Here is a 27,522-nt window from a genome sequence, read left to right on the forward strand (position 1 = left end):
GTTGCATTTACATTTTTGTTCAGCATACAATAATATAATTTATTCAAATGAGAACTTTTTAACTTGCACCTTGTCAACAGAATTATTAATATTTGACAAAAATAAGGCAATAAAAACAGTACCACTGTAGTTCCCTTCCATTCCAAACAATAATACTTTTAGTATTTTGGTTAAAACATGATCAGACTTTTTCAGCAGATGACTGTGGCTTAAGAATAGCCCTTGCCCAACCATAATCCTTGACCCAACACTTACTATTACACGAATCTTGGCCCTCTCAATAGCATTGATCTCATCACAAGTGCTTGCCATAACTCTGACCAACAGTTCTTGATAAAAGGAATTCACAGATTGTCTTAGCTTAAAAAAGGAAACAACAGTGAACAACTTGGCAAAATGTTTAATTCAGGTGTTCCATTAAAACAAGGGAAAGTTGTGATAGGCAGGGTAGGAAGACGGACCAAAGAAAAACAGGAACCAGATCGCAAGGGACAGCCCTGTGTACAAACACACACAACCTATGGTATATCAGAGTATGTCAAACATAACATAATGCTGTCATACATTAGTTAATTTCCCCTTCTGAAGGTGGAATTTAGACAAAAATTGACATTTAAAACAAAGAAAATATGAAATCTGAAGCAGCATGTCAAATTACAAAAGTGGGGTAAGTTGACAAACTCAGGAAAGCCATAAATTAAATGAACGTCACTGCCTGTAATTTGGAGTCTGAATACAATCAATTTATTCTCGCTTCACACACACATCAAATTCCATTACTCTGAGAAGCCCAAACACCCTAATATATATATTTTTACCTCCTATAGTGTTAATGTTTCTTAAAGATGAAAATGAACAAACACTCACAGAGGCAGACATAATCTCACTCAAATCACTTCAGTTTGAACAGATACAGTATAGACATATGACGAGAAATGTCATCGTGTTTTCAAAATGTAACTAGTTGGTTAGGTTGTCACATCAAAGAAAGATAACCGTGTGAACCATTTCAAGGATACCTTGTGGAGTTGCCCTCATAGATATGTGCACGTTTGAAAGCCAGAGTATCTGGAAGAATATTCATGATATAGTTCAATAAATCCTGCCCAAATAAAATTTAAGACCAACACCAATCGCCCTAAAGATTGGAATCAAATTCTCCCCGCTGGACATAGCTATGAATAAATATCATGTACAATAGGTATATTTTAAGTGCATATTTTGATAAATGGATTAAATAACAGCGGATTGCCATGCGAACACATGACGCCAAGGGGATATTGTGCATCAACAACAAAAATGTATAAAGGGTATTGTAATGTCTTCCAACGTATTGTCGCACTACACATAAAACGGGTATGAGGTATTAGAAATTCTACATTGAAGCTTATTGTCAGTGTTGAGGAGTCATTTTTACACTTTCTTTTCAAAATATATTCTGTGCACGAAGAGAAGGGGGGTGGAAGGAGTGAAGCAATGCTTTACAGTAGAGAACGAGTTGAGGGACTTAAAGAAAAACACCGTTTGGTCGCTCCAGAGAGTTGGAGTTTTCAATGGTCGAAGGTACAACATGCCATTGTCCCTCTTTAGGAGGCTGAGCTTGACAGTAAGCGAAAGGTTGTCAACTTTTTTTAAGTCTCCGTTTATTCAGACTTTTCCTATTCCTTCCTGAAACACATACCATAGAGTTCTTCTTTTCCACCTATAGAAGGTATGGAGTAAAAGCAGTGACTAGTTGGCGGCCCATGCCTCCAGATCCTTCATGTCGTCATCATCTTCCTCCTTTGCTGTAAGAATGAACCACATTCATTTGATAAAATTAGTACGATTTTTTAAAAATCGGCCTATAAAGATCGACAAAAAAACGTTCAGGTTTGAATAGAAGTCAGGTAGTGTTACACTGACTGGTGAAATACTGGTTGGAAACGGTAAAAACCTTCTACTACTGGGAAGACAACCGTTTACAGGTAGAAGTTTTCAGAATAAAAAATGTGAATGTGTGTGTAGACAGTATGTTATCATTTCAAATCAATTCCCATCAGTGTACTTTAGAGACATGAGCTAGCATTAAAGCTGGCTAAGCTTTAGTGGCTAAGCCAATATATCCATTACCTGCTGGTCTTACAGGTAAGGATGTGGAGGGCACATTTGGCAGCGGTACATTATCTGTGCCAGTGATTTCCAGGAGGTTTTTGTCTAGTTCCTCTTGTTCCAGTTCTTCCAATTCTGCTAAGAGATCATCCTACACAAAGAAAGAAAAAATAATTAAGGGTTAGACAGGTCTATAATGTCCAAATAAGATAAGGATACATTTCAAACCAACAACAACAAACGCCTTTAGTCTGATTCGGTATGGCAGTGGTTCCCAGGCAGTGGTTCCCAAAATTGGCGTGTCAGAAATGTTCAGTTGTTCAACTAACCCATGTCAGCTAACGTTTTCAACCCATTATGTTTGGGTATCACATGATATCACACAGATATCACATGAACACACATAAGCCATGGTAAAATGTGTAGAATTTCAGGAGCTTTAAAGTTGCAACATTTTCTTTCTGGCAACAAGAGCAGTGTGCAGTTTCTGTCATGGACAGGGCTTGTACCCATAGAAATAAATGTGGCACAGGTTGCTGAGGTCGCATGGGTCACGAGGTGAAGGTTTAGGACTAAGCCAATAAATGACAATATCCATCCAGACCATTGCCACCTAGGAAATGTGTGGTGTGACCAGACCTTGTCAAATGGGGAGGTTGAAAAAGTTTGGGAAGCACTGCGGTAAAGGAAACATCCTAGCTCAGCTTACCTCATCAAATTCCTCTCCGAACCCTACAGGTTTAGAAATAGCGTCAGAGATTTCTTGAGCCAGCTCCTGCTGCTCTGTGATGTCCTGCATTAAGTCATCCACTTTGTCTATGTCCCTATGGGCAAAAAGACAAAAGACCATTTAATAATTCATAGCAAATTCAGGAAAGAATAATAGTGACATTTTGGAAGTTTTTCTGGCAGAAGCCATTTTATGATATTACTACACCATAAGCTGAAATTATGATTTCCAAACATTTACGTTGAGAAGATGTAGGATAGAGATATGGAAAATCAACCTCACTGCAGAGATTTATGGAAGTTACTTTGCATTCTGAATAATGAAGTGTGTATAATAAAGTGTGAAAATGCGTAACAGAGTGTACAAAACATTATGAACACCTTCCTAATATTGAGTGGCACTCCTTTTTGGGGCATGGACTCTACAAGGTGTCAAGAGTTCCACAGGGATGCTGGCCCATGTTGACTCCAATGCTTGGCTGGAAGTCCATTCGGTGGTGGACTATTCTTGATACACACAGTCTATGTCATGGAAAGAGCAGTTGCTCCTAATGTTTTGTACACTCAATATGTACCATTGACTTGCATTGGAATTGTGACACAAATTATAAAAAGTTTGCATTTGAAACAATGGCCAGGTAAACAAAATCAAAGCATTGGTTACTTTCATACCTGGTCCATAGACTGCTCACAGGGTAATTAAGTCCATATGTAATTTTGTAATTTGGGTGAAGTATCCCTTTAAAAATTGGCAGTGGGGGGGGGGGCTTTAAAACAGAATCACCTAATAGTAGGAACAGCATCATCTAGTGGTAATAACAGGATGTAGGATGGGACATAAACCCAAAAACTTCAATGACTAATTTCTCTGAATAGGAAAAAAACATGTATCGGCACAAAATTCACTGAAAATTCATGACATAGGATGAAGAAAATACTCTGAGCCGCAGCTCCATACTACTTGTCAAACAGAGAACTGATACTATATACTCGTTGTTGGGGTGGGATTAATTTGGGGGGTCCGTCATTGGCATTTTACCACTTCTTTGGACTCCTTGTCTCACTCATTAGCTAGGTTTCTGCAAAAAAATATATGAACATTTTCCCACTAGTGATGTGTTTCCATCAAATTGACTTGTTGCAGATAAGAGGCTGTACATGAGTACTTTAACGGTTAAAGTTAAATGGGTTTCATTGCATATTCAAGGTTTAGTCACACACACAAAAAATCCAAGACAAACGTGAAGTATAACATTAATGTTGGCCTAGGTCAGAGGAACCTCAGAGGTGTGTGCGCGCCAAGGTTATTATAGTTATGTTTAAATGAGTTTTTATTTCTATTCAAAATTCTGTTTCAGTAAGTTTTCAAGCCTGATTTAATAGTTTGTATTTAGTTTGAGTTTTTATTACATTTCTATTGTATTCTTGTACTATTTTGTTTTTAGTTTTAGAGTTAGGGAAAGAAATTAGCAGATTTCTTCCCTGTTAGCTAGTGATAGCTGGTGATAGTGATGCAGAACCTAAACCTATTTCCTGGCAGCATTTACCCGCCAGATTCAGAAGCTTGCAAACCCTATTAGGACAAAAAAAGCTTGAAAAACACACTTGATTTTTGCCAAAAGTTTACAGAAAAGAAAATCTACAGCTGAACATAATCCATGATGGTTTAAATTTAATTTAGTTTGAGTCAAAGTTAAGTTTCAGTATAGTTTTCGGGTTTGTAAATTATTTTCTTTCAGTTTACGAAAGTTTTTTCAGTTTATTATTATAATAATAATAATAATAATAATAATAATAATAATAATAATAAAAGCAACGGTGGCCCTTACATGTTTTCATGGGCTGCCTTCATGGCCTTGGCGGCAAAGCCCATGTTCTTCAGCACTTCGGTGTTGGTGTTGGCGTTCTCTAGCGCCTCCCTCTGGAACTCAATGGTGGACAGCGTGCCGTCGATCTGGCCCAACTGTTGCTCGTACCGCTTTTTCCGTTTCAAGGCCTGCAGAGCAGCTGGATGCAAGAGGAGAGGGAGGAGAAGCGACTGTGAGAGGTTGTGTGATGGGAATACTAATGGAGCAGAAAAGCCCTAAAGCACTGCAAGAGGAAATAGAAAATCTAACATTGTTGTTCAACTGACTCGTTTCTTTGGTTGGTTTTGGCTAAGTCAGTATTCACTGGGTGACCATGTATAAGCTTACAATAAGAAGGCTTACACAAGTTTACAATATGTACTTAATTGAGGTGAGACAGGCTGAAGTATTTTCGATGTGATAAGATGGTGTTACTTTGTAGCTTGTAGATTTATGCATCACATCTTATTTGATTGATTTGATTTGTCACTCCAGACAATTTACATTTAAAAAATGCTGGAAGTACTTTTTGAAGACACCATTTTCCTGCAACATTTGTGACCAAAAATTATACAAAATGTGTAATGTCTTACTCTCCTGTGGCTTCAACTTGCTTCTGTTTTTTGGGTTGAGCTAAGTTACTCCATAAACATAGGCTAGCTAGCATACTGACCTATTGACATGTCAGGGACATCACATGATGTGCAAATACTGCTACTAAAACTAAGGCAACCTGAAGGCACTACCACCAGCTTCACTACCACCCCAAATAGTCCACTCGAGCATGTGGTTACCTATCATTTAGCCTCAGTTCCATGCTTCCTGCATGCATGTTAATTCGGACGAGACTTAAGAGAATGGTAACGCGAGACTACCAATCATTAAGCACTGAAAGAATCAACTCTATTGATTATCTGAACAGTCACATAGTTTGAAGGACTGCGTGAGCTAGACTGTATAACACCTCCATCAAAAGTTCCCTTAGAGAGAAGCAGAAACATGGAAATCGACCGTCCAAGATCGGTTACAGCTTAATCGCATTTCTAGAACAAAACGGAGGTGTGTCTATTTCTATTGCTTTAATGTTGTTTTACTATCTGACAGAGCGTAGGCCTCTCTTTTACTGCACACAACCTAATCGTGTTATGTGTCAAGTCTAATCACCACTCCAATCATAGATGCTCTACTATTACACCTCAACAATGTTTGGCCTGAGGGGAAAGGGTCCAAAGTTGCAATTGTGCCCCTTAAGTTGCACGCAGAGCGGCGGGCGGGTTGGCCCATTGATTTTCAATGAATGGTGTCTGTGGAAGCGACTCAGCTGAGGGCGGAGAAAATAGTACGGGTTTTGAGCCCGACAAAATACGCCTACATTGTGTAGAGACCAGCGATCCCGTTTGTTGTCAGCTCGAATGTTGGTCATTAAAACATTGTTTGATTGGATGTCAAGATGAACTCCGCTCATTGGTCAACCATGCGCTGCAGCCGCTTAAGACTCCGCTAATTAAATCTTTAGGCCCTGTGCCAGAGGTGCAGCTTACCGGAGATAGCACCACGAACCGCACCGCTTGCAAAACTGCTTGCGTTTAGCCGCCCTCCTCCTATTGAAGTTTATGAGACCTTCGCTGTTTACCGCGGCCCATCTGTAAGCACCCATCTGGTTTACTCTCTATTATTGAAGTGGCGCCGTCTTTGACCAAATCACAGTAGAAAATGTAGCCTGTGTGGTGGTACCTCAGCACGTACATCCAACTTGCCCACGCTAGCTAGTTGGCTAACTATCAGTTTACAGAGTCACGTTTAACAATAAAAATCATTGTTTTGTAATGAGCGTTGGACTAGTAACCGGAAGGTTTCAAGTTCAAACGCCGAGCTGACAAGGTACAAATCTGTCGTTCTGCCCCTGAACAGGCAGTTAACCCACTGTTCCTAGGCCATCATTGAAAATAAGAATTTGTTCTTAACTGACTTGCCTAGTTAAATAAAGGTCAAATAAATAAAAATCTAATTTTAGATTCATAATTTATCTTGCATGTAAATTGGTTTTTATGCATGCTTATGGTGTTATAGCGATTCACTTTTTGCATGTCGATAATGTTAATTTTGTCGTCGTAGTCACTGGTGGTAGTCGCTCGTGCGTTAAACAATGATGTATATATAAACCCTGGATTTCGATTGCTATTTATGGCCAATGATAGGCTTTGAAACCACCGGTCATCAATATTGGCACTCCTGGGAAAGAGCAGTACTCCATCAGAGTTCTAGAATAATTAAATGTTAAGGACAAAATTACATATTTTAAAAAATATAATGTGGGGACAGTAACATTAGTACTTGCTAAACATGATAATTTAAGGAAAATGTTTTATTTTTATATGTTAAACTAATCATTTTAAAGTATGCATTATGTATGTAATAGAATAATGCATTCGTATGTAATAAAATAAGTGTGGCAATAACAAATAGTATGTAATAGAATAAATGTGGCAATAACAAATGTAGACATTAATGAATGCATTTCTATAGCTTCCATGACGGTGGGGGAGTGTCAAGGTGGAGGCAACATGGCTTCAAAACAGTGCCTCCTGTTTGTCATCTAGTGTAATATACACTACATTTCAAAAGTTTGGGGTCACTTAGAAATGTCCTTGTTTTTGAAAGAAAAGCTATTTTTTGTCCATTAAAATTGATCAGAAATACAGTGTAGACATGGTTAATGTTGTAAATTACTATAATAGCTGGAAATGGGTGATTTTTTAATGGATTATCTACATAGGCGTACAGAGGCCCATTATCAGCAACCATCACTCCTGTGTTCCAAAGGCACGTTGTGTTAGCTAATCCAAGTTTATCATTTTAAAAGGCTAATTGATCATTAGAAAACCCTTTTGCAATTATGTTAGCACAGCTGAAAAATGTTGTTCTGATTAAAGAAGCAATCAAACGGGCCTTCTTTAGACTAGTTGACCAGTCTCAATGTCAACAGTGAAGAGGCGACTCCGGGATGCTGGCCTTCTAAGCAGAGTTCCTCTGTCCAGTGCCTGTGTTCTTTTGCCCATCTTCATCTTTTCTTTTTATTGGCCAGTCTGAGATATGGCTTTTTCTTCGCAACTCTGCCTAGAAGGCCAGCATCCCGGAGTCGCCTCTTCACTGTTGACGTTGAGGCTGGTGTTTAATGAAGCTGCCAGTTGAGGACTTGTATGTTTCTCAAACTAGACACACTTAATATCCTTGTCCTCTTACTCAGTTGTGCACCGGGGCCTGCCACTCCTCTTTAGATTCTGGTTAGAGCCAGTTTTCACTGTTCTGTGAAGGGAGTAGGGCAAGTGGAGGAATGAAAATAGCATCCCTTGAGAAGTCAAGAACAGGATGTCAGGAGAAGTGCAGTATTATCATAAGGAGACGTATAGTGTATTCAGACCCCTTGACTTTACCCAATTTGTTACATTACAGCCTTTTTCTAAAATGGAAATATATATATATTTTTTTAAATCAACACACAATACCCCATAATGACAAAGCAAACAGATTTTTTTTTTTATCTTTGCAAAATGTATTTAAAAAACCTGAAATATCACATTTACCCTTTACTCAGTACTTTGTTGAAGCAGCATTGGCAGTGATTACAGAGTCTTCTTGGGTTCTACAAGCTTGGGACATCTGAATGCCACAAGGACATTCAGAGACTTGTCTCCAAGCCACTCGTGTTGTTTTGGCTGTGTGCTTAGGGTCGTTGTCTTGTTGGAAGAAAAAAACAACAACCTTTGCCCCAGTTCTCATCAAGGATCTCTCTGATCTCTCGCCGTTCATCTTTCCCTCGGTCATGACTGGTCAACCAGTCCCTGCCACTGAAAAACATCCCCACAGCATGATCGTGCTACCACCCGGCTTCAAAGTAGGGATGGTACCAGGTTTCCTCCAGACGTGCCGCTTGGCATTCAGGCCAAAGAGTTCAATCTCGGTTTCATTAGACCAGAGAATCTTGTTTCCCATGGTTTGAGAGTCTTTAGGTGCCTTTGTAGCAAACTCCAAGTGATGTGCCTTTTACTAAGGAGTGGCTTCCGTCTGGCCCCCTACCATAAAGGCCTGACTGGTGGAGTGCTGCAGAGATGGTTGTCCTTCTGGAATGTTCTCTCATCTCCACAGAGAAACTATGGCGCTCTGTCAGAGTGACCATCAGGTTCTTGGTCAACTCCCTGATCAAAGGCCCTTCTCCCTCGATTGCTCAGTTTGTCCAGGTGGCCGGCTCTAGGAAGAGTCTTGGTGGTTCCAATTTTTTCCATTTAAAAATGGAGGCCACTGTGTTCTTTGAGACCATCAATGCTGCAGACATTTCGTTGGACCCTTCTTGGAGCTCTACGGACAATTCCTTCAACCTCGTGGCTTGGTTTTTGCTCTGACATGCACTGTCCACTGTGGGACCTTTATGTAGACAGGTATGTTTCAATTGAATTTACCACAGATGGACTCCAATCAAGTTGTAGAATCACCTCAAGGATGATCAATGGAAACAGGATGCAGGGTCTGAAAACATGTAAATTATTATTATTATTTTTTAAATTTCATACATTTGCAAAGATTTTTAAAAACCTGTTCTTGCTTTGTTATTATGGGGTGTTGCATGTAGATTGGGGGAAAAAAATGTATTGAATCACTTTTGGAATAAGGCTGTAACATACTCTTGGAATATGGAGGAGGAGTGGAGGGGGAAAAGAGAGGCAGAGGAGGTTGAAGAGAGGGAGGAAGAGGCTGTACTTCAAATCAGTTAAAATGGTGAGAAAAAGGGAGATGGTTTGTTAAAAGAAGAATAGTAGAAAGTGTAAGTAGAGTGAGCTGTACGCCGTATCGAAGACTGGAGGAGAAATGGAAGTGAGTGAGGGCAGAAGGTTTGGTGGGTGAAGTTCTCGAAACACGAGTCTTGCACCGAGGGTCTGGATAAAGACGAGCCTGTGACGGTCAGTGTGGCATTTTTTTTTTTTTTTTTTTTTTTTAAATGTACCCTTGCCTTTTGGCTGATCCATTGCGGTTTCAGGGTGGGCAAAACTGAGTTGTTGTTGTGGAATCAGTGAAGGTAACCAATAGTGGTCTGGTGATAATTGTTTGTGTTTCTGCTGGTCAAAGGGAACAGGCACATCGCGTTAAACGAATGTGGATAAGAGATGTGAATTGTTTTGCTCTCAAGAAAAGGGCACAACTGAAAATAGATTACTGGAGGTAGCGGTAAATGTGAAAGTTGACCAACTGAAGGGGAAAGTTTCCCGGTGTTTGTGATGCTCGTGGTTTGGTGCGATGCAGACGGGGTGGCATGAGTGGTGAAACAGAAGAGTCGTTGTCTGTTCTTTTGAGTTTTAATGTTCTAGAAGTTATCCTGTATGAGCTTTTGCTCCAAATATATTGCATTGTTACAGGTGTCAAGCTTATGTACATGTGGCAGCAGTGTGTACGAGAGAGGTTCCTAGATGTGAGAAGTGTGCAGAAGGGCATGAGACAAAGGAATGTGTAGCATTGGGGAAAGAAATGGTAAGTGTTAATTTTAGGGGTGGAAAACACTGCACACTGCTGCTCATGCTCCCAGGTGCTATTTATTTATAACAATGTCTCGACCATTAGGTCTTCCTCAGGCATCCATATCCCAGGTGGGAGTGGAAGGTCCTATATGTAGGGGCAGTACACAGTGACATCACTTCCTGAACCAGGAGGTAAAAAGGAGGTTCATAATATTAACATTCAATGCATCAAAACATATGATCATAAACAAGGAACATGATCAATATTTACAGTAATATACATAAAATATTCAACTGGTAGGTTGAATATTAAAAAACAATCTCTATTGTGACATACAGCAGGTCAGCCACCAGAGGGAGACTCGTCGAGGCCTGGTTACAGACGGAGTATACATCACGAGGCGATGGCTCCCTCTGCTAGACGTGCCAGGTCTAGACGGGCTCTCCGGCTAGGACTAATTGGGGCTGATTGTAGTTTGTGAGTAATCAAGGGCTGATTGCTCACCAGCTGGACGGGTCCCATAAAGCTGCCAGAAGGGCAGCACACGGGAGAAGGGACTGGGTGAAGAAAGGTTACTCCTGTATAGTTGGGGACAGTTCCAGAGGTAAAAGGAGGGAGTTCAGTTTTGTGTTCCCCACAGGATACAGCAAGAACCAGAGCCCAGAAGACGGTATCCCGGAGAGGGTTTCATGGGGGAGACCTATTCTTTTCTTTTGGTTTATTATTCAAATAAACACTCTTGAAACCGAGCTAATCCTACTCTGTCCATGTCTGATCTGTGTAAACGTTTTGACCAAACCCCCTGGTCTGCCACACTATATACACACACTACCGGTCAAAAGTTTTAGAACACCTACTCATTCAAGGGTTTTTCTTTATTTTTTACAATTTTCTACATTGTAGAACAATAGTGAAGACATCAAAACAATGAAATAACATATAAAATCATGTAGTAACCACAGAGAAGGAAAAGCAGCCAACAAGTGCTCAGCATATGTGGGAACTCCTTCAAGACTGTTGGAAAAGCATTCCAGGTGAAGCTGGTTGAGAGAATGTCAAAAGTGAGCAAAGCCGTCATCAAGGCAAAGGGTGGCTATTTAAAGAATCTCAAATATATTTAGATTTGTTTAACACTTTTTTGGTTAGTACATGATTCCATGTGTTATTTCATAGTTTTGATATCTTCACTATTATTCTACAGTGTAGAAAATTGTAAAAAGAAAAGAAAAACACCACTTCAGCAGCATCTGGTCTCCTATCCAGGGACCTACCAGGTTCCCGAGCCTGTGTAGTAGAGGTCCACCGATTAATTAGGGCGATTCCAAGTTTTCATAATGACCTCAGGCTCGCATTTCTGTGTTTGTTATATTATAATTAAGTCTATGATTTGATATAGCAGTCTGACTGAGCGGTGGTAGGCAGCAGGCTCGTAAGCATTCATTCAAACAGCACTTTCCAATGCTTGAAGCACAGCGCTTTTTATGACTTCAGCGCTGTTTAAGCCTATCAACTCCTGCGATTAGGCTGGCAATACTATAGCGCCTATAAGAACGTCCAATAGTCAAAGGTATATGAAATACAAATGGTATAGAGAGAAATAGTCCTATAATAACAACAACCTAAAACTTCTTAACTGGGAATATTGAAGACTCATGTTAAAAGGAACCACCAGCTTTCATAGGTTCTCATGTTCTAAGCAAGGAACTTAAAATGTTAGCTTTTAAACATGGCACATATTGCACTTTTACTTTCTTCTCCAACACTGTGTTTTTGCATTATTTAAACAGTAGGTGGCAGCAACACACCTTGTAAGTTTAGTCTGCCAAATCAAATTTATTGGGCACATACACAAGGTTAGCAGATGTTAATGCGAGTGTAGGGAAATGCTTGTAACTAAATGCTGCAAAGTTTCCTAAGGACTCGATGCAAGGTGACCATCTCTATCTGCGCCATCTTGTCAATAAACCACAAAGACGACGAGAGACAAGTGGGGGTACTCAGCGGCGTTCCAGTGTCTGTTTGAAAAGTGCTTCAGAATTGGTTCAGGGAATACTTTCCATGACCAAATATTCCTTGTGTCTACCTCGACACTATGTTGTCAATTATTTTGAATTTTGATCGGGTTGTTAGAGTACATGATACATTTAGGTTTTAACTAAAGCAAACATTCCTCTCTGAAAGGCTTGCAGGAACAGCCACTTTCATGACAGGTTGTAGGCTTGTTTGTACAACAGTGTGTTACATATTCAGAATAGTTAAGGTAACAAGTCACTTAGGAAGAGGCATAAAGTCTTAGGACAATGTCATCCATGACATGATGTACAACATCAGACTTCAGAGTAGGCTGGACAATAGAACGAGTCACAATTCACCCAAGGATTTTTTTAAATGTTGGCTAAACTGGAACACATAGCCCATAGCAAATGAATGGAATCTAATGTTCGCAGAGCCTGTTTTGTCTAAATGGCACCAACTTTTTTTATGCCTTTTTATTTAACCACTACAATCTGTTCCTAGGACAAAACTGAAAAAAAAGCACTTGTGTTGAAGGTAAACATCCGCACCTCTATGGTGCCAAGTGTGCTTATGTCTGCATAACAAGAAAGTAGGGGGAAAATTGATATCTTATGTAATTAGGAAAAGGAGATTATCGGAATAAAAATGGTGTCCGACTTGAAAAAAAATCTAAATATACACATTGTGAGATATTTGGCAAAATATACCAGCATGCCTCTCCATAGGAAAACAATGGGGGGAGCTCAGCATTCCAATGGCAAAAGGTATTTTGGGGCTAGCATTTGATACATATGCTGTCCAGCCTTACATAATTAGAAAAATGAGATTCTCGGGATCAAAAGTGTTCAGTTTGAAGAAGAAAAAAAAAATCTAAATATACACATTGCAAGATATTTGGCAAAATAGGAAACAATGTGACGAATTCAGAGTCCATTAGTCATTTTTTGTTGTTGTTTACATTTGAACGACCAGCAACGTGGGCAGGTCTCATTGCCAACAATAATAAAACAAGCAGTGTGACGTGACACAATAGGCTGGGAATAGAACCTAAGGAGGGCGAGTTAGTGCCACTGTACTCAATAGAACTAATAGGAGCTGGCATGGTGAAAAATACCCTAAAATAAGGCCTGTTTTTTCGTGATTACTTCAAAACTACGGCGGGTGCAATTAAGTAGTTTTAATCAGAAAAAGGCATTGTGTCCAGCCTATTTAGATAAGTAACGTTAGCCTGCAAGTTTCACTGATAAGGGTATAGCTAGCTAGTACAGTAGGCTACATAGCTATATAACGTAGGCTAGCTAGCTACTAACCTATAAATAAAACAGCAATATTTTTACGTTATCAAATCAGTAAGATATTTAACCACCTGGCATATTGCTCAATAATTGGCAACCTACCATACTCGGCTAAATAGCTAGCTACAGGCTCACACACAAGCTTTAAGTTAGCAGCTAGCGTTAGCTCGAACTAACTCGCTAACTATCAACTACCTTCTTCCTGTCAAGTTGTTGGCTAACAAGCGAGCCAGACAGCTAATACACTAAGAGCGCATCTCTGATAGGTCTCACCTCTTTTATTTTTTGTGCCATTCTTTTTCGCAGTGAGGAGTTCCTGGTCAATCTTTTTCTCCAAAAATTCCTGTTTCTTCGTCAACATTTCCTCTGTGTCTCGAAGTCGCTGAATCGCCTCCTGAGGGCTAGTCATTTTATCCCCTTTACCTCCAGTGCCAAATAACTTCCCGAACAAAGACATCTTTGCGCTAAATAACAACAATGACTTATACTACAAGTGCAATACAGTAGCAATTAACAGAATTCAAGAAATGTTAGAAACAAGTCTCGTATCTTTTCACTCGCACAGCTGAACTGATGTTGTTGATATTTCTTCTTGATCTTTCTGACCAGGCCAGAGATACTGTGTAAGAGAGAATTCCGATCAAGAAGCACGGTTTCGACTCCTCCTACAGTTTTGCTTTGGTACTGCAGTTTAACTGACGCCCGGCTCAGAACGACAAATAGAAAGACAGACGGCCACATAGAGAAGTGGAGGGCAGTGAGTGTTGTCTTTTTTTTTAAATTGGAGAAAAATCAGTATACATATAAGAAGGATACAAACAGACAACGATAACATACGCTAGGTGGTATAACAAATGACAGATTCTACAAAGATGCTCACATATTTATTGTTTTAACAGCTTTCGTATTAGAATAATGTATAATGGTCTTATTGTGCTGCTTGAATTCCTTATAGAAAACACAGGGCAGTGTTCTGTCATTATGCACTAGTGATGTGCGGGTTGACTCATAACTAGGCTGGACACATAACAATTTTAACAACACTTTTTCTGATTATTCATTCATTCATTGCATCTGCCATGAAGCCCAGTTTCATAATACTTCCATATGTCCCAACTGCTTGCTTTTTGAAATAATTGCAAAAAAACAGGCCTTATTTTAGGGTAATATGCCAGCTCCTATTAGTTCAACAGAGCACATGATCACTTAAAGTAGAACTGACAGAATTTTAGCAACATGCAATCTTATTCAGATCTGATCATATACACCCCCAGGAAGAATGACGTTTTAAAAAAACATTTTATGACAAGTGAGCACTTAGATATGGTCATTTTCACAAATTCTTAAAATGTTTGGTAATTACTTATACTGAGGCGTTTGTGAAAGTTCTATAGCAATTCAGAGTGGGAAAGCGGACATGCGTTTTGACAATTAAATGCAGTAAATAAAACTGAATAAAAACATCTGTCTCATCCAGTCTACGCAGACAGGTGTGCCATAGCCAATCAGAGCTACAGTCGGACTTTATTTTCCGCACAGGCCTGCCATCATTCACTTTGAACTGGATTTATAGGCAGTTGCAACAGAGCGACTTTAGATCATTAGAACTCATTAGCCAAAAAATACACCAGAATGGATTTCTGCAAATATGTCAATACCACTTGAGAGTCCTCTTACATTTGGGAACTTTACAGTCCTATTGATCAAACAACCATGAAAAGGTCCCCCTCAGTTATGCACATCAACAACAAAAAGATCAACAACTAATGCTAGCCAGAGAAAGATGAGCTAAATTCTAACGAAGGAACATTAGATAAATCCTCTTAAACTTTTTTCAGTTAGTTGGCCGTCAAAATTGCACTGATAAACAATGAGGAAGTGTAGCCTGCTCGTCCTTCTGCAGCTTGCCAGACAAATGATAGAATGTCTCACTCTGACCATTTTACTCACCCTATCAGAGCTGGTTAGGCTATCTACAAGTTATTGTTTGTGACTAACTATTAATTTTGCTCTGGTATCAGTCGTTGATAAGCAAACAATCAAACTTTACATGGTGTGGTGATGGTTGGGTCACAGATGTTAGGTGATAGTGATGGAGAAGGAAGTGAAGTATAGGGCATAGCAATACAAATCAAGGGGGAGTAGGTAAGAGAAAAAGAAAGTGGGAGAGAAAGGGAGTAGGGGTTTGAATGGGAGCGAGAGGTTTATGGAGGCGGTGATGAAGAAAAGGAAGTTTGAGGAAAGCAACATAGTTTCCAATGCCAGCATCAGTTCTGAGGTAGAGAGTGCCAAGGAAGGGCAAGACAAGTCTTGAGGGGAGCATGGAGGTGAGGAGGAGCATAAAGTGATTCTGAAGTGTAGGGAGGAAGGGAAGATGGGGCGATGAGTCCGATAAGGTTGACAGCTGTGATAAAAGAGTTGATCGGGGAAGTTGTCAATGATAAAGTGTTAAGAGATGGGAGCTTGTAAGTGCTCTGTAGGGACATGGTGCAGAGGGAAAATCTCTGAGTGAAGCAAATAGTGAAGTGAAAGGTGGTGTCGAGCAGCTGGACTAATCAAGCAGGGAAGTAGTGGATTAAAAGGAGTGCCTGTGAGTGTTAGCACTAAAGAGGTAAGCAACAATTTAAGAGGAGGCGTTCTAGTTAATTTTCGAAGATTACAAGCAACAAGGGATGTGATTAGTGTAGATGGCCAGGCTATTCTGTTACACATCAAGGACAGTGTACTGCCAAATAAAGTTATTATTAATATATGAGTTATGGTAGTAATTAGTTATGGTGGTAATACTACAATGAAATGCTCAATGCCTGTTGGCGAATGGGCATGAGTTCAAGCAGTCCATTGTGGAGATGCCAGCTAAGCCTGATGTGATGTGCATGCAGGAAACATGGCTCAAACCTACTTTGGAGTTTATCACACAGGGATATGTAGTGGTTTGTAGTGACAGAGATGGAGGGGGAGGGGGATGTGCCACCTTCATAGAGCAAGGACTTCCTTACAAGATGCTAGGCAAAGGTATTGAACAGGAATATGTGGTGGTGGTGGTGTGGTTGAGAGGAGTGGTGCTAGTGGTAGTGAACTATTATAATCCTTGTCAGACATTGGACCTGGTTGCGCTGGAGAGAGTGGAGGGCAAGGATAGAAAATCTGATAGAAATGAAAGTTCTGGTGTGCCTGAATGATGGCCGAAGGACCAGGATTGATGGAGCCACAGGGAAAGAGTCTGCCTTGGACCTCACTCTGGTATCTAATGTGATAGCAGGAATCTGTGAGTGGGAGGTATGGGAGGAGTCAACGTCATTACCCCATAGTATGCACAGTAGGCCAGAGGGAAGAGGCAGGTTGGTGTTTGGAAGGGCAAAGTGGGACCAATTTCAAGAGTTGAGTGAGCAGGCGATGGCTCAGGTGGAAATGAGAAAGGATGTGAATAGTATGAATAACTGTGAGAGAACAGCTCTAGTGGGGGCAGCTACCGTGGCTATACCTAAGAGATCAGGGAGGAGGATGAGGAGGAGGAAATCAGTCCCATGGTGGATGGACATTTAAAGTACAGGGCATTTAAAGTACTGAAAAGGATGCATAACTTCCAACATCTGATTCAGTATAAACAGGCCCAGGATCTGATGAGGCAAACTATCTGTCATGCAAAGAGGTAATGTTTGCGTCGGCTCTGTGACACTATTGGAAGGGTGACACCTGTGGGAGTAGTGTGGGGGATGATTAACCTCTATGGGATCAGTGTCCCCCCTGCAGGACGGTTGAGCTAACGTAGGCTAATGTGATTAGCATGAGGTTGTAAGTAACAAAAAACATTTCCCAAGACATAGACATCTGATATGGGCAGAAAGCTCAAATTCTTGTTAATCCAATGTCCAATTTACAGTAGCTATTACAGTTAAATGATATCATGCGATTATTTGAGGAGAGTACACAATTATGAACTTGAAAAATGTATTAATAAACCAATTAAGCACATTTGGGCGGTCTTGATACAACATTTTGAACAGATATTCAATGGTTCATTGGATCAGTCTAAAACTTTGCACATACACTGCTACCTTCTAGTGGCCAAAATCTAAATTGTGCCTGGGCTGGAATAATACATTATGGCCTTTCTCTTACATTTCAAAGATGATGGTACAAAAAAATACCCCAAAAAAATCATGTTTTTTTCTTTGTATTATCTTTTACCAGCTCTAATGTGTTATATTCTCCTACATTAATTTCACATTTCCACAAACTTTAGTGTTTCCTTTCAAATGGTATCAAGAATATGCATATCCTTGCTTCAGGTCCTGAGCTACAGGCAGTCAGATTTGGGTATGTCATTTTAGGCGAAAATGGAAAAAAGGGTCCGATCCTAAATTAAAAAAGGATGGCCTAAGTATATAACATGATTGGCACGACCATAATAATCATCTTGAAGTGCCATAAGTGTAAGCCAACATAATTCATTATTTTGCATTAGCATGTTAATTTCACTGATATGGCTTAATTGATCATACCCCAGGCTCATTATAGTTGCAAATACCATGCAGCTGCACCAGGGGAATTTAAAACAAACAAATTTTTTTGCAGGTCTTCTGTGTCTCCACATTTATGGAGGAACTAATTTACCATCAGGAAAATGTATCCCCATTCCCCATCCAAATACCTTCAACAATATAGCAACAAAAACTGACAAATACAGCTTTTTTTCTCCAATCTGGCAACCCTCATAAAATCCGACATAGCACTTGTATCCCAAAGTATTAAGTGAAAACAAGCATAGGAAACAGAATTGACATTGATAAAATAAAATTAAAAACGCAAGGCTACTATTATATTCTAAGTATTTCGGGGACAACTTGGTTGATTAATACATGTGGGACACTGAAAAGGCAGTGTAGAACAATATTGCCCAAAATGCATTGTTCCAATAACTTTCGAAATATTGTTCCAAAGTTTGCAACCCAAAAAATGTATTTTCCTATGAGTGAAGTCACACAAAAATGTGTCTTTTCCTATGGATTAAGTTGCACAAAATGTTTTGTATTTTCACACTAGTTAAGCCACACAAAAACACACAAAATCTGCTGAAATACTTTTGTAAATATTTGCACAAATTGAGTGTGAGATTATGTTGGCCTTTAGGGCATCTTTGCCACACACCCTACATACCCCCCTCCTTGTCTAGACATTTTTGTTCTAGTTCTCAATACACACAGCATAATCTTTAGGCGTAACCTTAAAAACGTGGTCAGGTAGGCCTATAACGCAGTATTGTAGATTGGTGGAAAGCCCCATTGACTGAGGATGAGGGGTCACCATTATGTAGTTTGATGGAAATTATCCAACCATTATATAGAAATGATGTTGAATATAATAATGAATTACATTTATTAATCTGACTCCATTATTATGTGAATAAATGCAACAGGCACTGTGCATCTCTGGAGGATCTAAAAAAAATAGCGAATCATTGTATCACCCACTCAGTATGACAATAATGAACATGTCTAACTTCCATTATGCAATTATTAAGATATTAGATATAAATAGCTAATCCTGGTGACCAATTCTCTAGCATTTAATTTATCGAGTCAAGCAGATCAGAGATGTCAAAGTGTTACCCAAACATATACTATGTATATAGTGTAAATAACAACTACCAATAGACCTACTAAATTATGTAGCCTATAATCAATCAAAGAATTACTCTGTAAAACCAGGAACTCAATTCAACTCATAGGATTTATTAGTCATGAAAGAATTGACACAAACAATTATAGTTTACATGAAATACATGATACGTAACAGAATAACACAGAGTAAATTACTATCACCAATAGGCTCAAATTTAAGGTGGTTACAAGTGTCTTCAGAATCATCTCTAAGAGAAACAACTATGTGTGTCTTATATATTTGAGTAATTTAGCAGACTCGAGTATCCAGTGCAACTTTCAGTAGTGAGTGCATACATTTTCGTACTGGTCACCCATGGGAATAGAACCCACAACACTTGCGCTGTGCTCTACCAACTGAACCACACAGAACGCAGGAGCTTGGTAGCAAGTTCTCAAAGTAGAGTGTGAACAAATTCACTGTCCTTTCAACCAAATTCAAGCAGAAACTCAATGCCCAACCTGAATGAACATGTATTTGCATATTGCTAGTTAAAACAAAAGACAGGAAACCACATCCAGATTATAACGTAATCAACTCAATTTAAATGTTAGGAGCACACCTTGAGCCGCTCCATCTTTGAACTATCTGCTGTCCGACAACGAAACAGAATAACAGTTTCCCTGTGACAATAAATCCATAGCACTTACAGTACAATAAAATATATAAAAAGTATCTTTATGAACTCTTGAAACAATCCAAACATGACAATTGAATTCTCTTCTTAGAGCTTGCCACAAACAAGGTATGTTTGAACCTTGTGATAGCCCCCAGATTGTCTGCCATCCAAACAGTGTCATAAATCGTGATTGAGTCATCACGCTGGGCCTCGCATGCCAGCCAGTCATTAGAATATCACATCCTCTCATTCTTCCACTACAGTAACCATTTATGGAAAACGAATGAAAAATCAAAGGGCCAATGTGGAGCACCGAAACCAATTATTATTTGTTACCCATACCTGTTTATTCAATATCATGAATCACAATGGTTAGCCGATGCAAATTAGGAAAACATTCAAACATTATTAATAGGACTACATTTACCCAAATTGGGAACACATATGGCACATGGAGAAGTCAAAGATTAGTCAGGCTATTATTTGTCAAATCCAGATTAAATATAGGGCTTCATCTGTATCACACCTGTAGGAAATAGTGGGCTAAATCAATTAGAAATATAGCTGAAATGTTCAGGCTTTGTCATGTCTCCGTTCACTCGCTTCTTATTTCACCCGATCACTTCATCACGTTTCGGTCTGATCTTTCAGATTACTGCTGCCTCCTGTTAAGCTGCTACTATGAAACATTAATAGGCGAGGAGGTTTGCTAGCAAGCTATCAATGTGCATAATATATAGCAAGTGAAGCGAGAATAGGGAAATACATTTGGAGGACAGGACTAGCACATAACATTCGGAGAACCATTTGTTTCATAGAGCAGGAGTTTTCTTGCCCAGGGACCACCATATGTTAGCAAAATAATTAATTTCACATATTGTCTTATCATCAAGTGAATAATAATGGCAAGTAGAAGTAATCAACATTTTAAAATGAATAGATTTGGTAGTGTAAAATCTAACAGTCTATTAGCTACAAAGGTATCTTGGCGGCGTAGAAAAAAAGTTGCTGTTGTGAAACACATTTTAACCAATTCTTTAAAAAATAATTAATTGAGCTGAGAGAAAATGTTGCAGTTGTAATATTAATTTTCTGCAATTCTATGCATTTTGTCATGTCTAATTCTATGTTCCTCTGCTCAAACGTCATAACAAAATCAATGGGCATGTGCGTTATTTACATAACCTTTTACTTAACCAGGTAAATCAATTAAAAACAAATTCTTATTTACAATGACAACCTAGCAAGAAGCAAAAGGCCTCATGTGGGATACATTTTTTTGTACTTTTTGTACATCAAGACAAACAATATCTGATTGTTAGTTGTCAAAGATGGTATTATTTAAAAGTATACAAGGGGTGGGTCTAATCCTGAATGCTGATTGGTTAAAACCTTGTGCTAACGCTAGTTAGCATTGGCTCATGAAACTACCTCTAACTGCCTTCATACTGGATGCAGAGACATAACAATGGTATCCACGGTGGTATTTTTTTGCAGTTAGCAATATTCATAAAACAACATAATAATAATAATGATGATGATGATGAGAATCCTTAAAAGATTTAGATGCACTATTGTAAAGTGGCTGTTCCACTGGATGTCATAAGGTGAATGCACCAATTTGTAAGTCGCTCTGGATAAGAGCGTCTGCTAAATGACTTAAATGTAAATGTAAATGAGAATAATAATAATAATAATACATTTGCGGACACCCTGCAGTACCTGGGAACCCAGTTTGAAAACCCCTGTCTTAGAGTGTGGTGGTCGTATGGTTATTTTGAATACACAACTTTCTGGGAATGGTGTAGGATATTTGCTTGGCTTTGGAACATTCTCAGCACATTTAAGGAACTTGACCAAAAAAAATACAAAATTCTTGGTGTTTCATTACTTTAACAGAATGTTTCCTAAAAGTTCAAACATGGTTACATTTAGTTTAAATTTTGGTAATGTACTAGGAATGTTCTCCAACTGGGTTGACATTGGGAATGTTCTCAAATAGTTCAGAGAATGTTAAGAAACAAAGTTCTTCTGTGGGAATTTCAGTATTTCAGCAACACGTTTCCTAGAGGTTTCCTATTGGTTCTTTTTAAAGTCATGTTCTCAAATTGTTCAGAGAAAGTTAACAAATAATGTTCTTTTGTGGGAATTTCAGTCCTTCAGCATAAAGCTTCCTTCAGGTTTTGCTCATGGTCAGGGTTGTAGTGCTGCCCGGAGTGCAGGGGAGCGGCACTCCCTCACCTTTTTCAATTTGAGAATACATGGAGCTGGTAAAACTATTTCTGGAAACATTTCTTCAGATAAATTCTAAATAAATTCTAGTTAATTATCACAAAAATTACATGAAAAACGATAGAATGTCAAACCAAATAAATATGTATAGCAGTGTAGAGGTAGGTAAATGGTGGTTTCTTCCCAGTCTTCTCTCTGGCGGTGGTGAGAATGATAAGAACTGTAGGCTATGTGTGTGCACTGTGAACGCTTGTCGGAGGTTTGACCCCTTTGGTTAATCAGAACATTGAAAAACAATCATAATTCACGTGTGTCTGCCTTGATGTTCATAAAACTCCATGGACCCCTCTTGCGCAGTGGAACCTAGAACGATACTGTATATATTGTAGTGACCCACACAGACAGCTGTGTGTTATGCTGTTAGTTGGTTGTGTTGTACTTACCAGTACCCAGTGTTCGCAGGGTCCGACATGCCATTGCAAGTTTAAGACCATGGAGCATTGCAAGTTTAAGACCATGTTTAGCCATTGTTCACTCTCTTACGTCTGGTCTTCACAAGAGAATGTCATGGTTGTTTTATACGGGTATCTTTCATTTATTTGGCGTGCGCTTTGACCAAACAGTAGCCTGTGTGGAGTTGAGTTAATAAACCGTGAATTCGTAAACTCAACCCTCTGTCTGGACAATAGTTCCTTTATGATCTAGCCAGGTCATTACAATATGATGGGATGTATGGACAGTATATGGATAGAATATGTAGTATATCTGAAGAATACGTAGGATAGAATACTATATGTACAGCAATAGTTAAATAGAATAGGCCTTGACGAGTATACATTATATACATATGAAGTGGGTAAAACATTATTACAATGACCAGTGGGGCATGCTCCCTCTGCTGTCTCCTGAAGTCCACGATCTGCTCCTTCGTTTTGTTGACGTTGAAGGAGAGGTTATTTTCGTCTCTGACTTCCTCCCTATAGGCTGTCTCGTCAGCGGTCAGGCCAACTACCGTTGTCTTGTCTGAAAACGTAATGATGGAGTCGTTGCACGGCCACGCAGTCGTGGAAGAAACCAAGCACACCCACGTGAACCCCGTGTTTATGGGTCAGTGTTTGAACCATTTCATTTGTCTGAAAAGACAAACGCTGCCTACACTGTAGACTGGGAGATGTGTGGCTAAATTAAGTGTGACTACTGCGCTGGCCAATCAGATAGCTCATATAACCGTGCCTACCTACAGCTTCCACGACCCATGCCACAGAAAAGTTTGATACTAGCCTACTTGAGATTTCATAACTTTTAAAAACATGAGAGAATGTCAAAGAATACAGCAAAGAGCTCATGTTTAAGTTTAATTTAACACCGTTAAACACTGTTTTTTTATTCAACACTTTTACAAAACATAAAATGTGCTTCTCTTTACTTCCATTCGCGCTGCAGCTGCAATGAATGAGTAGCCAAGTGTATCAATAGACCAGCGTTTTGATTATTATTAGCAGCTCATGGTGTCTACTTTAATATCACATAAAAGTGTGCCTGAATGGAAGGTGGAAGAATGTGTCCCCTCTTTCTGGTCTCGCCGGAAGAAAGAAAGTAAGGAAAGAGCAGGGACCGTAAGAGGCAGACCCTCTGCTGCTCTCTCTCTCCCTCCCTCCACTGAGACTTTAATGCCATGTTAAAAACAACTCGGAACTCGGAACAGAAATCTTGGACTCCCGACTTCTGTGCATTCAAGACAACTGGGACCTGAAAAAAACAAGCTCCGACTGGGAAAATCGTTTTGAATGGTCATCCAATTCGGAAACTGGCACCTTTCTAGAGCTCCGACTTTCTGACCTGAACGTCACTGAGTTCCCAGTTGTCTTGACAGCACCATGACCATCAGAATGCAGGTACCATCAGCCAAGTAAAATTTCTACCTCGGAAAATAACATATAAGCTCATTGGACCTTTAGGAGTAACAGGCTCCTTAAATGTACATCAAATTCTGTTTTATATTTTGCGCATCGGGTTTTGTACCGAAGTTGTTATTTTCTTGATGCCATTGGTTTTGGAATTAAACTGCTCCGGCTATTACCTAGTTCTGCTCTCCAGCGTCTGATTCCCTGCCACGAGTTATGCACCCCTTACATTCTGTCAACTTACAAGACTGTTATCACATCAACTGGCTACACACGGAGTGATAGACAAATGAAACATATTTAGTAGATATTTTGTTAGTGGCTAACCAGAGGTTTGAAAAATGTCAATGTTGCGTTTATTAGATAGTAGCTGGGAGCTTGCGGTTTCGGATAGTTGTAAGATTTGTTTATGACAGTTTGCGATGGAACACGTGAAAAATTGCATATGTATTTTGGAATTGTTTGGCGAGCTACTGGTATGTCATGGAAAGAGCAGTATTCCTAATGTTTTGTACACTCAGTGTTCATTTATTGTGTTTCCAAAACCGTATCATAAGCAATGTGTGTTAACATTTAGTGCAAGCGTCGTGGCTCTTAACAAAAGTCCCCGGGAGTAAGATTCCCTCACCAATAGGCACTAAATGTAGTTAGCGTCTATGAATGGGCTATATTATACATGTATTTAGCCGAACTAGTTGACTAGCTATCTTAGCTCAGTGACGAGTGCTTCCTTGGTGTGATCATAGCTAACCTAACCTTATACACAGAAAGGGTAATGAGTCATTGAGCTAGCTAGCTAGCTCAATGACTCATTACCCTTTCTGTGTATAAGCATACAACAGAGCCTTAGCTATTCATTGAGTCTATTCCTCGTTTATGCTGTATGCAATAACTAATCTAGCTATCTAACATTTTATTTTTAGCACTTCACTGATGGAAAGCCAGGCGAAATATGTCCTAACTGTAGATGCAGGAGCACATGGCTGGAACTACATCCTTCAGATGACATCCAAACAAAAGGTAGCCAGCTATTTTAACAAAGTAGCTATCAGCCTAGCGTAACTGTGACTAACGTAAGTGAAGATGTAAATAATGACAGACCACATTTTGTTTATGATAATTTAATATATTGTTTGTCAGAGCGCTGTTTTAACATATTATGCTAACAGTACATAAGCTTACATAAGCAATTAATTTATATTTAATAATTGCAATTTTAACATGAGTATTGTTTTTATATGCGATCCATCCCAAGATTTACATTTGTTATTTTTTTTATTTAACCTTTATTTAACTAGGCAAGTCAGTTCATTAAGAACAAATGTATTTTTTTAGGATGACAGCCTCCGGCCAAACCCAGATGACGCTGGGCCAATTGTGCGCCACCCTATAGGACTCCCAATCACGGCTGGATGTGATACAGTCTGGATACACTATATGTGGACACCCCTGCAAATTAGTAGATTTGGCTATTTCAGCTACAACCATTGCTGACAAGTGTATAAAATCGAGCACACCGCCATGCAATCTCCATAGACAAACATTGGCAGTAGATTGGCCTTACTGAAGAGCTTGGTGACTTTCAATGTGGCACCATCATAGAATGTCACCTTCCCAACAGGTCAGTTCATAACATTTCTTCCCTACTAGAGCTGCCCCTGTCGACTATACAGTAAGTGCTGTTGTGTGGAAACATCTAGGAGCAACAAGCCAGCCGCGAAGTGGTAGGCCACACAAGATTACAGAGCGCTAAGAACCTTGGTGTGATCCTGGACAACACCCTGTCGTTCTCAACTAACATCAAGGCGGTGGCCCGTTCCTGTAGGTTCATGCTCTACAACATCCGCAGAGTACGACCCTGCCTCACACGGGAAGCGGCGCAGGTCCTAATCCAGGCACTTGTCATCTCCCGTCTGGATTACTGCAACTCGCTGTTGGCTGGGCTCCCTGCCTGTGCCATTAAACCCCCACAACTCATCCAGAACGCCGCAGCCCGTCTGGTGTTCAACCTTCCCAAGTTCTCTCACGTCCCTCCGCTCTCTCCACTGGCTTCCAGTTGAAGCTCGCATCCGCTACAAGACCATGGTGCTTGCCTACGGAGCTGTGAGGGGAACGGCACCTCAGTACCTCCAGGCTCTGATCAGGCCCTACACCCAAACAAGGGCACTGCGTTCATCCACCTCTGGCCTGCTCGCCTCCCTACCACTGAGGAAGTACAGTTCCCGCTCAGCCCAGTCAAAACTGTTCGCTGCTCTGGCCCCCCAATGGTGGAACAAACTCCCTCACGACGCCAGGACAGCGGAGTCAATCACCACCTTCCGGAGACACCTGAAACCCCACCTCTTTAAGGAATACCTAGGATAGGATAAAGTAATCCTTCTCACTCCCCCTTAAAAGATTTAGATGCACTATTGTAAAGTGGCTGTTCCACTGGATGTCATAAGGTGAATGCACCAATTTGTAAGTCGCTCTGGATAAGAGCGTCTGCTAAATGACTTAAATGTAAAATGTAAATTACAGAACAGGGCCGATGAGTGCTGAAGCACGCAGCGCTTAAAAAATCTTCTGTCATCTGTTGCAACACTACAGAGTTCCAAACTGCCTCTGGAAGCAATGTCAGGACAAGAACTGTTCCATCGTACACAAGCCTAAAATCACCATGTGCAATGCCAAGCGTCAATTGAGTGGTGTTAAGCTTGCCATCATTGGACTCTGGAGCAGTGGAAATGCGTTGTCTGGAGTGATGAATCATGCTTCACCACCTGGCTGTCCGACAGATGAATCTGGGTTTGGCAGATGCCAGGAAAACGCTTCCTGCCTCAATGCATAGTGCCAATTGTAAAGTTTGGTGGAGGAGGAAATGGTCTGGGGCTATTTTTTTATGGTTCAGGCTAGGCCCCTTAGTTCCAGAGAAGGAAATCTTAACGCTAACGCATTCAAAGCCATTCTAGACGATTCTATGTTCTAATTCTGTGGCAACAATTTGGGTAAGGCCCTTTACTGTTTCAGCATGACAATGCACCCATCCACAAAGCCAGGTCCTTACAGATATGGTTTGTCGAGATTGGTTTAGAAGATCTTGACTGGCCAGCACAGAGCCCCGAACTCAACCCATTCGAAAACCGTTGGGATTAATTGGAACACTGACCGCGAGCCAGATATTTATCCCCTCATCCTCTTTGATCACGTGGAAATCCTTGATTGAGGACACATGATCCTCCACGGTCATGTCCCTCGCACTAAAGGGACACTTCACCTCTAGCACTCCACTCATGACATTGCCACAGGTAACTGCATCAGGCGAAACTCCTAGAAAAGGTAGGCTGGGCCGCAAGAGTAGACGGCATCTGAGCAGGTGCCTATCTGGGAATTTCTTGAGGTACATTGATAGCATTTTGGCAGCATCATAGCTTATCGGCTTGGAAGATACTTGTTTAGGACTGCACAAATGCCTCTGCCACTTTTATTTTATTTTTGTGACTTCGTTTGAAGACCCACAGGATGGTGTTGATGGAGGTGGTGGTAGATGATGATTGGTCGAGGGAAAAATGAGCAGAGAGAAATGACGGTCTGTTCATTACTTTAAGACATGAAGGTCAGTCAATCTGGAACATTTC

General features: G+C 40.1%; 1 protein-coding gene across 1 annotated transcript; it reads right to left on the reverse strand.

Annotated features, from left to right (window-relative positions):
- Window positions 1-385: 385 nt before the first annotated feature.
- LOC118388916 (charged multivesicular body protein 4b-like) lies at window positions 386-14,126 on the reverse strand. Its single transcript, XM_035778514.2, has 5 exons — window positions 13,760-14,126; window positions 4,650-4,827; window positions 2,801-2,915; window positions 2,113-2,242; window positions 386-1,787 (listed from the first exon to the last, which is right to left on the reverse strand). The coding sequence occupies exons 1-5, from the start codon at window positions 13,941-13,943 to the stop codon at window positions 1,732-1,734; spliced, it is 663 nt and encodes a 220-aa protein (XP_035634407.1). The 5' UTR covers window positions 13,944-14,126; the 3' UTR covers window positions 386-1,731.
- Between the last annotated feature and the right edge of the window lie 13,396 nt (window positions 14,127-27,522).

The sequence above is a fragment of the Oncorhynchus keta genome, chromosome 10 (genome assembly GCF_023373465.1).
Source record: "Oncorhynchus keta strain PuntledgeMale-10-30-2019 chromosome 10, Oket_V2, whole genome shotgun sequence".
Lineage (NCBI taxonomy): Eukaryota > Metazoa > Chordata > Actinopteri > Salmoniformes > Salmonidae > Oncorhynchus > Oncorhynchus keta.

What these genes read in the sequence shown, in the direction of transcription:
- LOC118388916 (XM_035778514.2), bottom strand. Translation starts at nt 13,943, where the DNA reads ATGTCTTTGTTCGGGAAGTTATTTGGCACTGGAGGTAAAGGGGATAAA. An exon ending in TGGCACAAAAAATAAAAGAG is followed by an intron (nt 4,828 to 13,759) that starts GTGAGACCTATC and finishes TCTTGCATCCAG; the next exon opens with CTGCTCTGCAGGCCTTGAAA. An exon ending in CTTACCTGTAAGACCAGCAG is followed by an intron (nt 1,788 to 2,112) that starts GTAATGGATATA and finishes TCATTCTTACAG; the next exon opens with CAAAGGAGGAAGATGATGAC.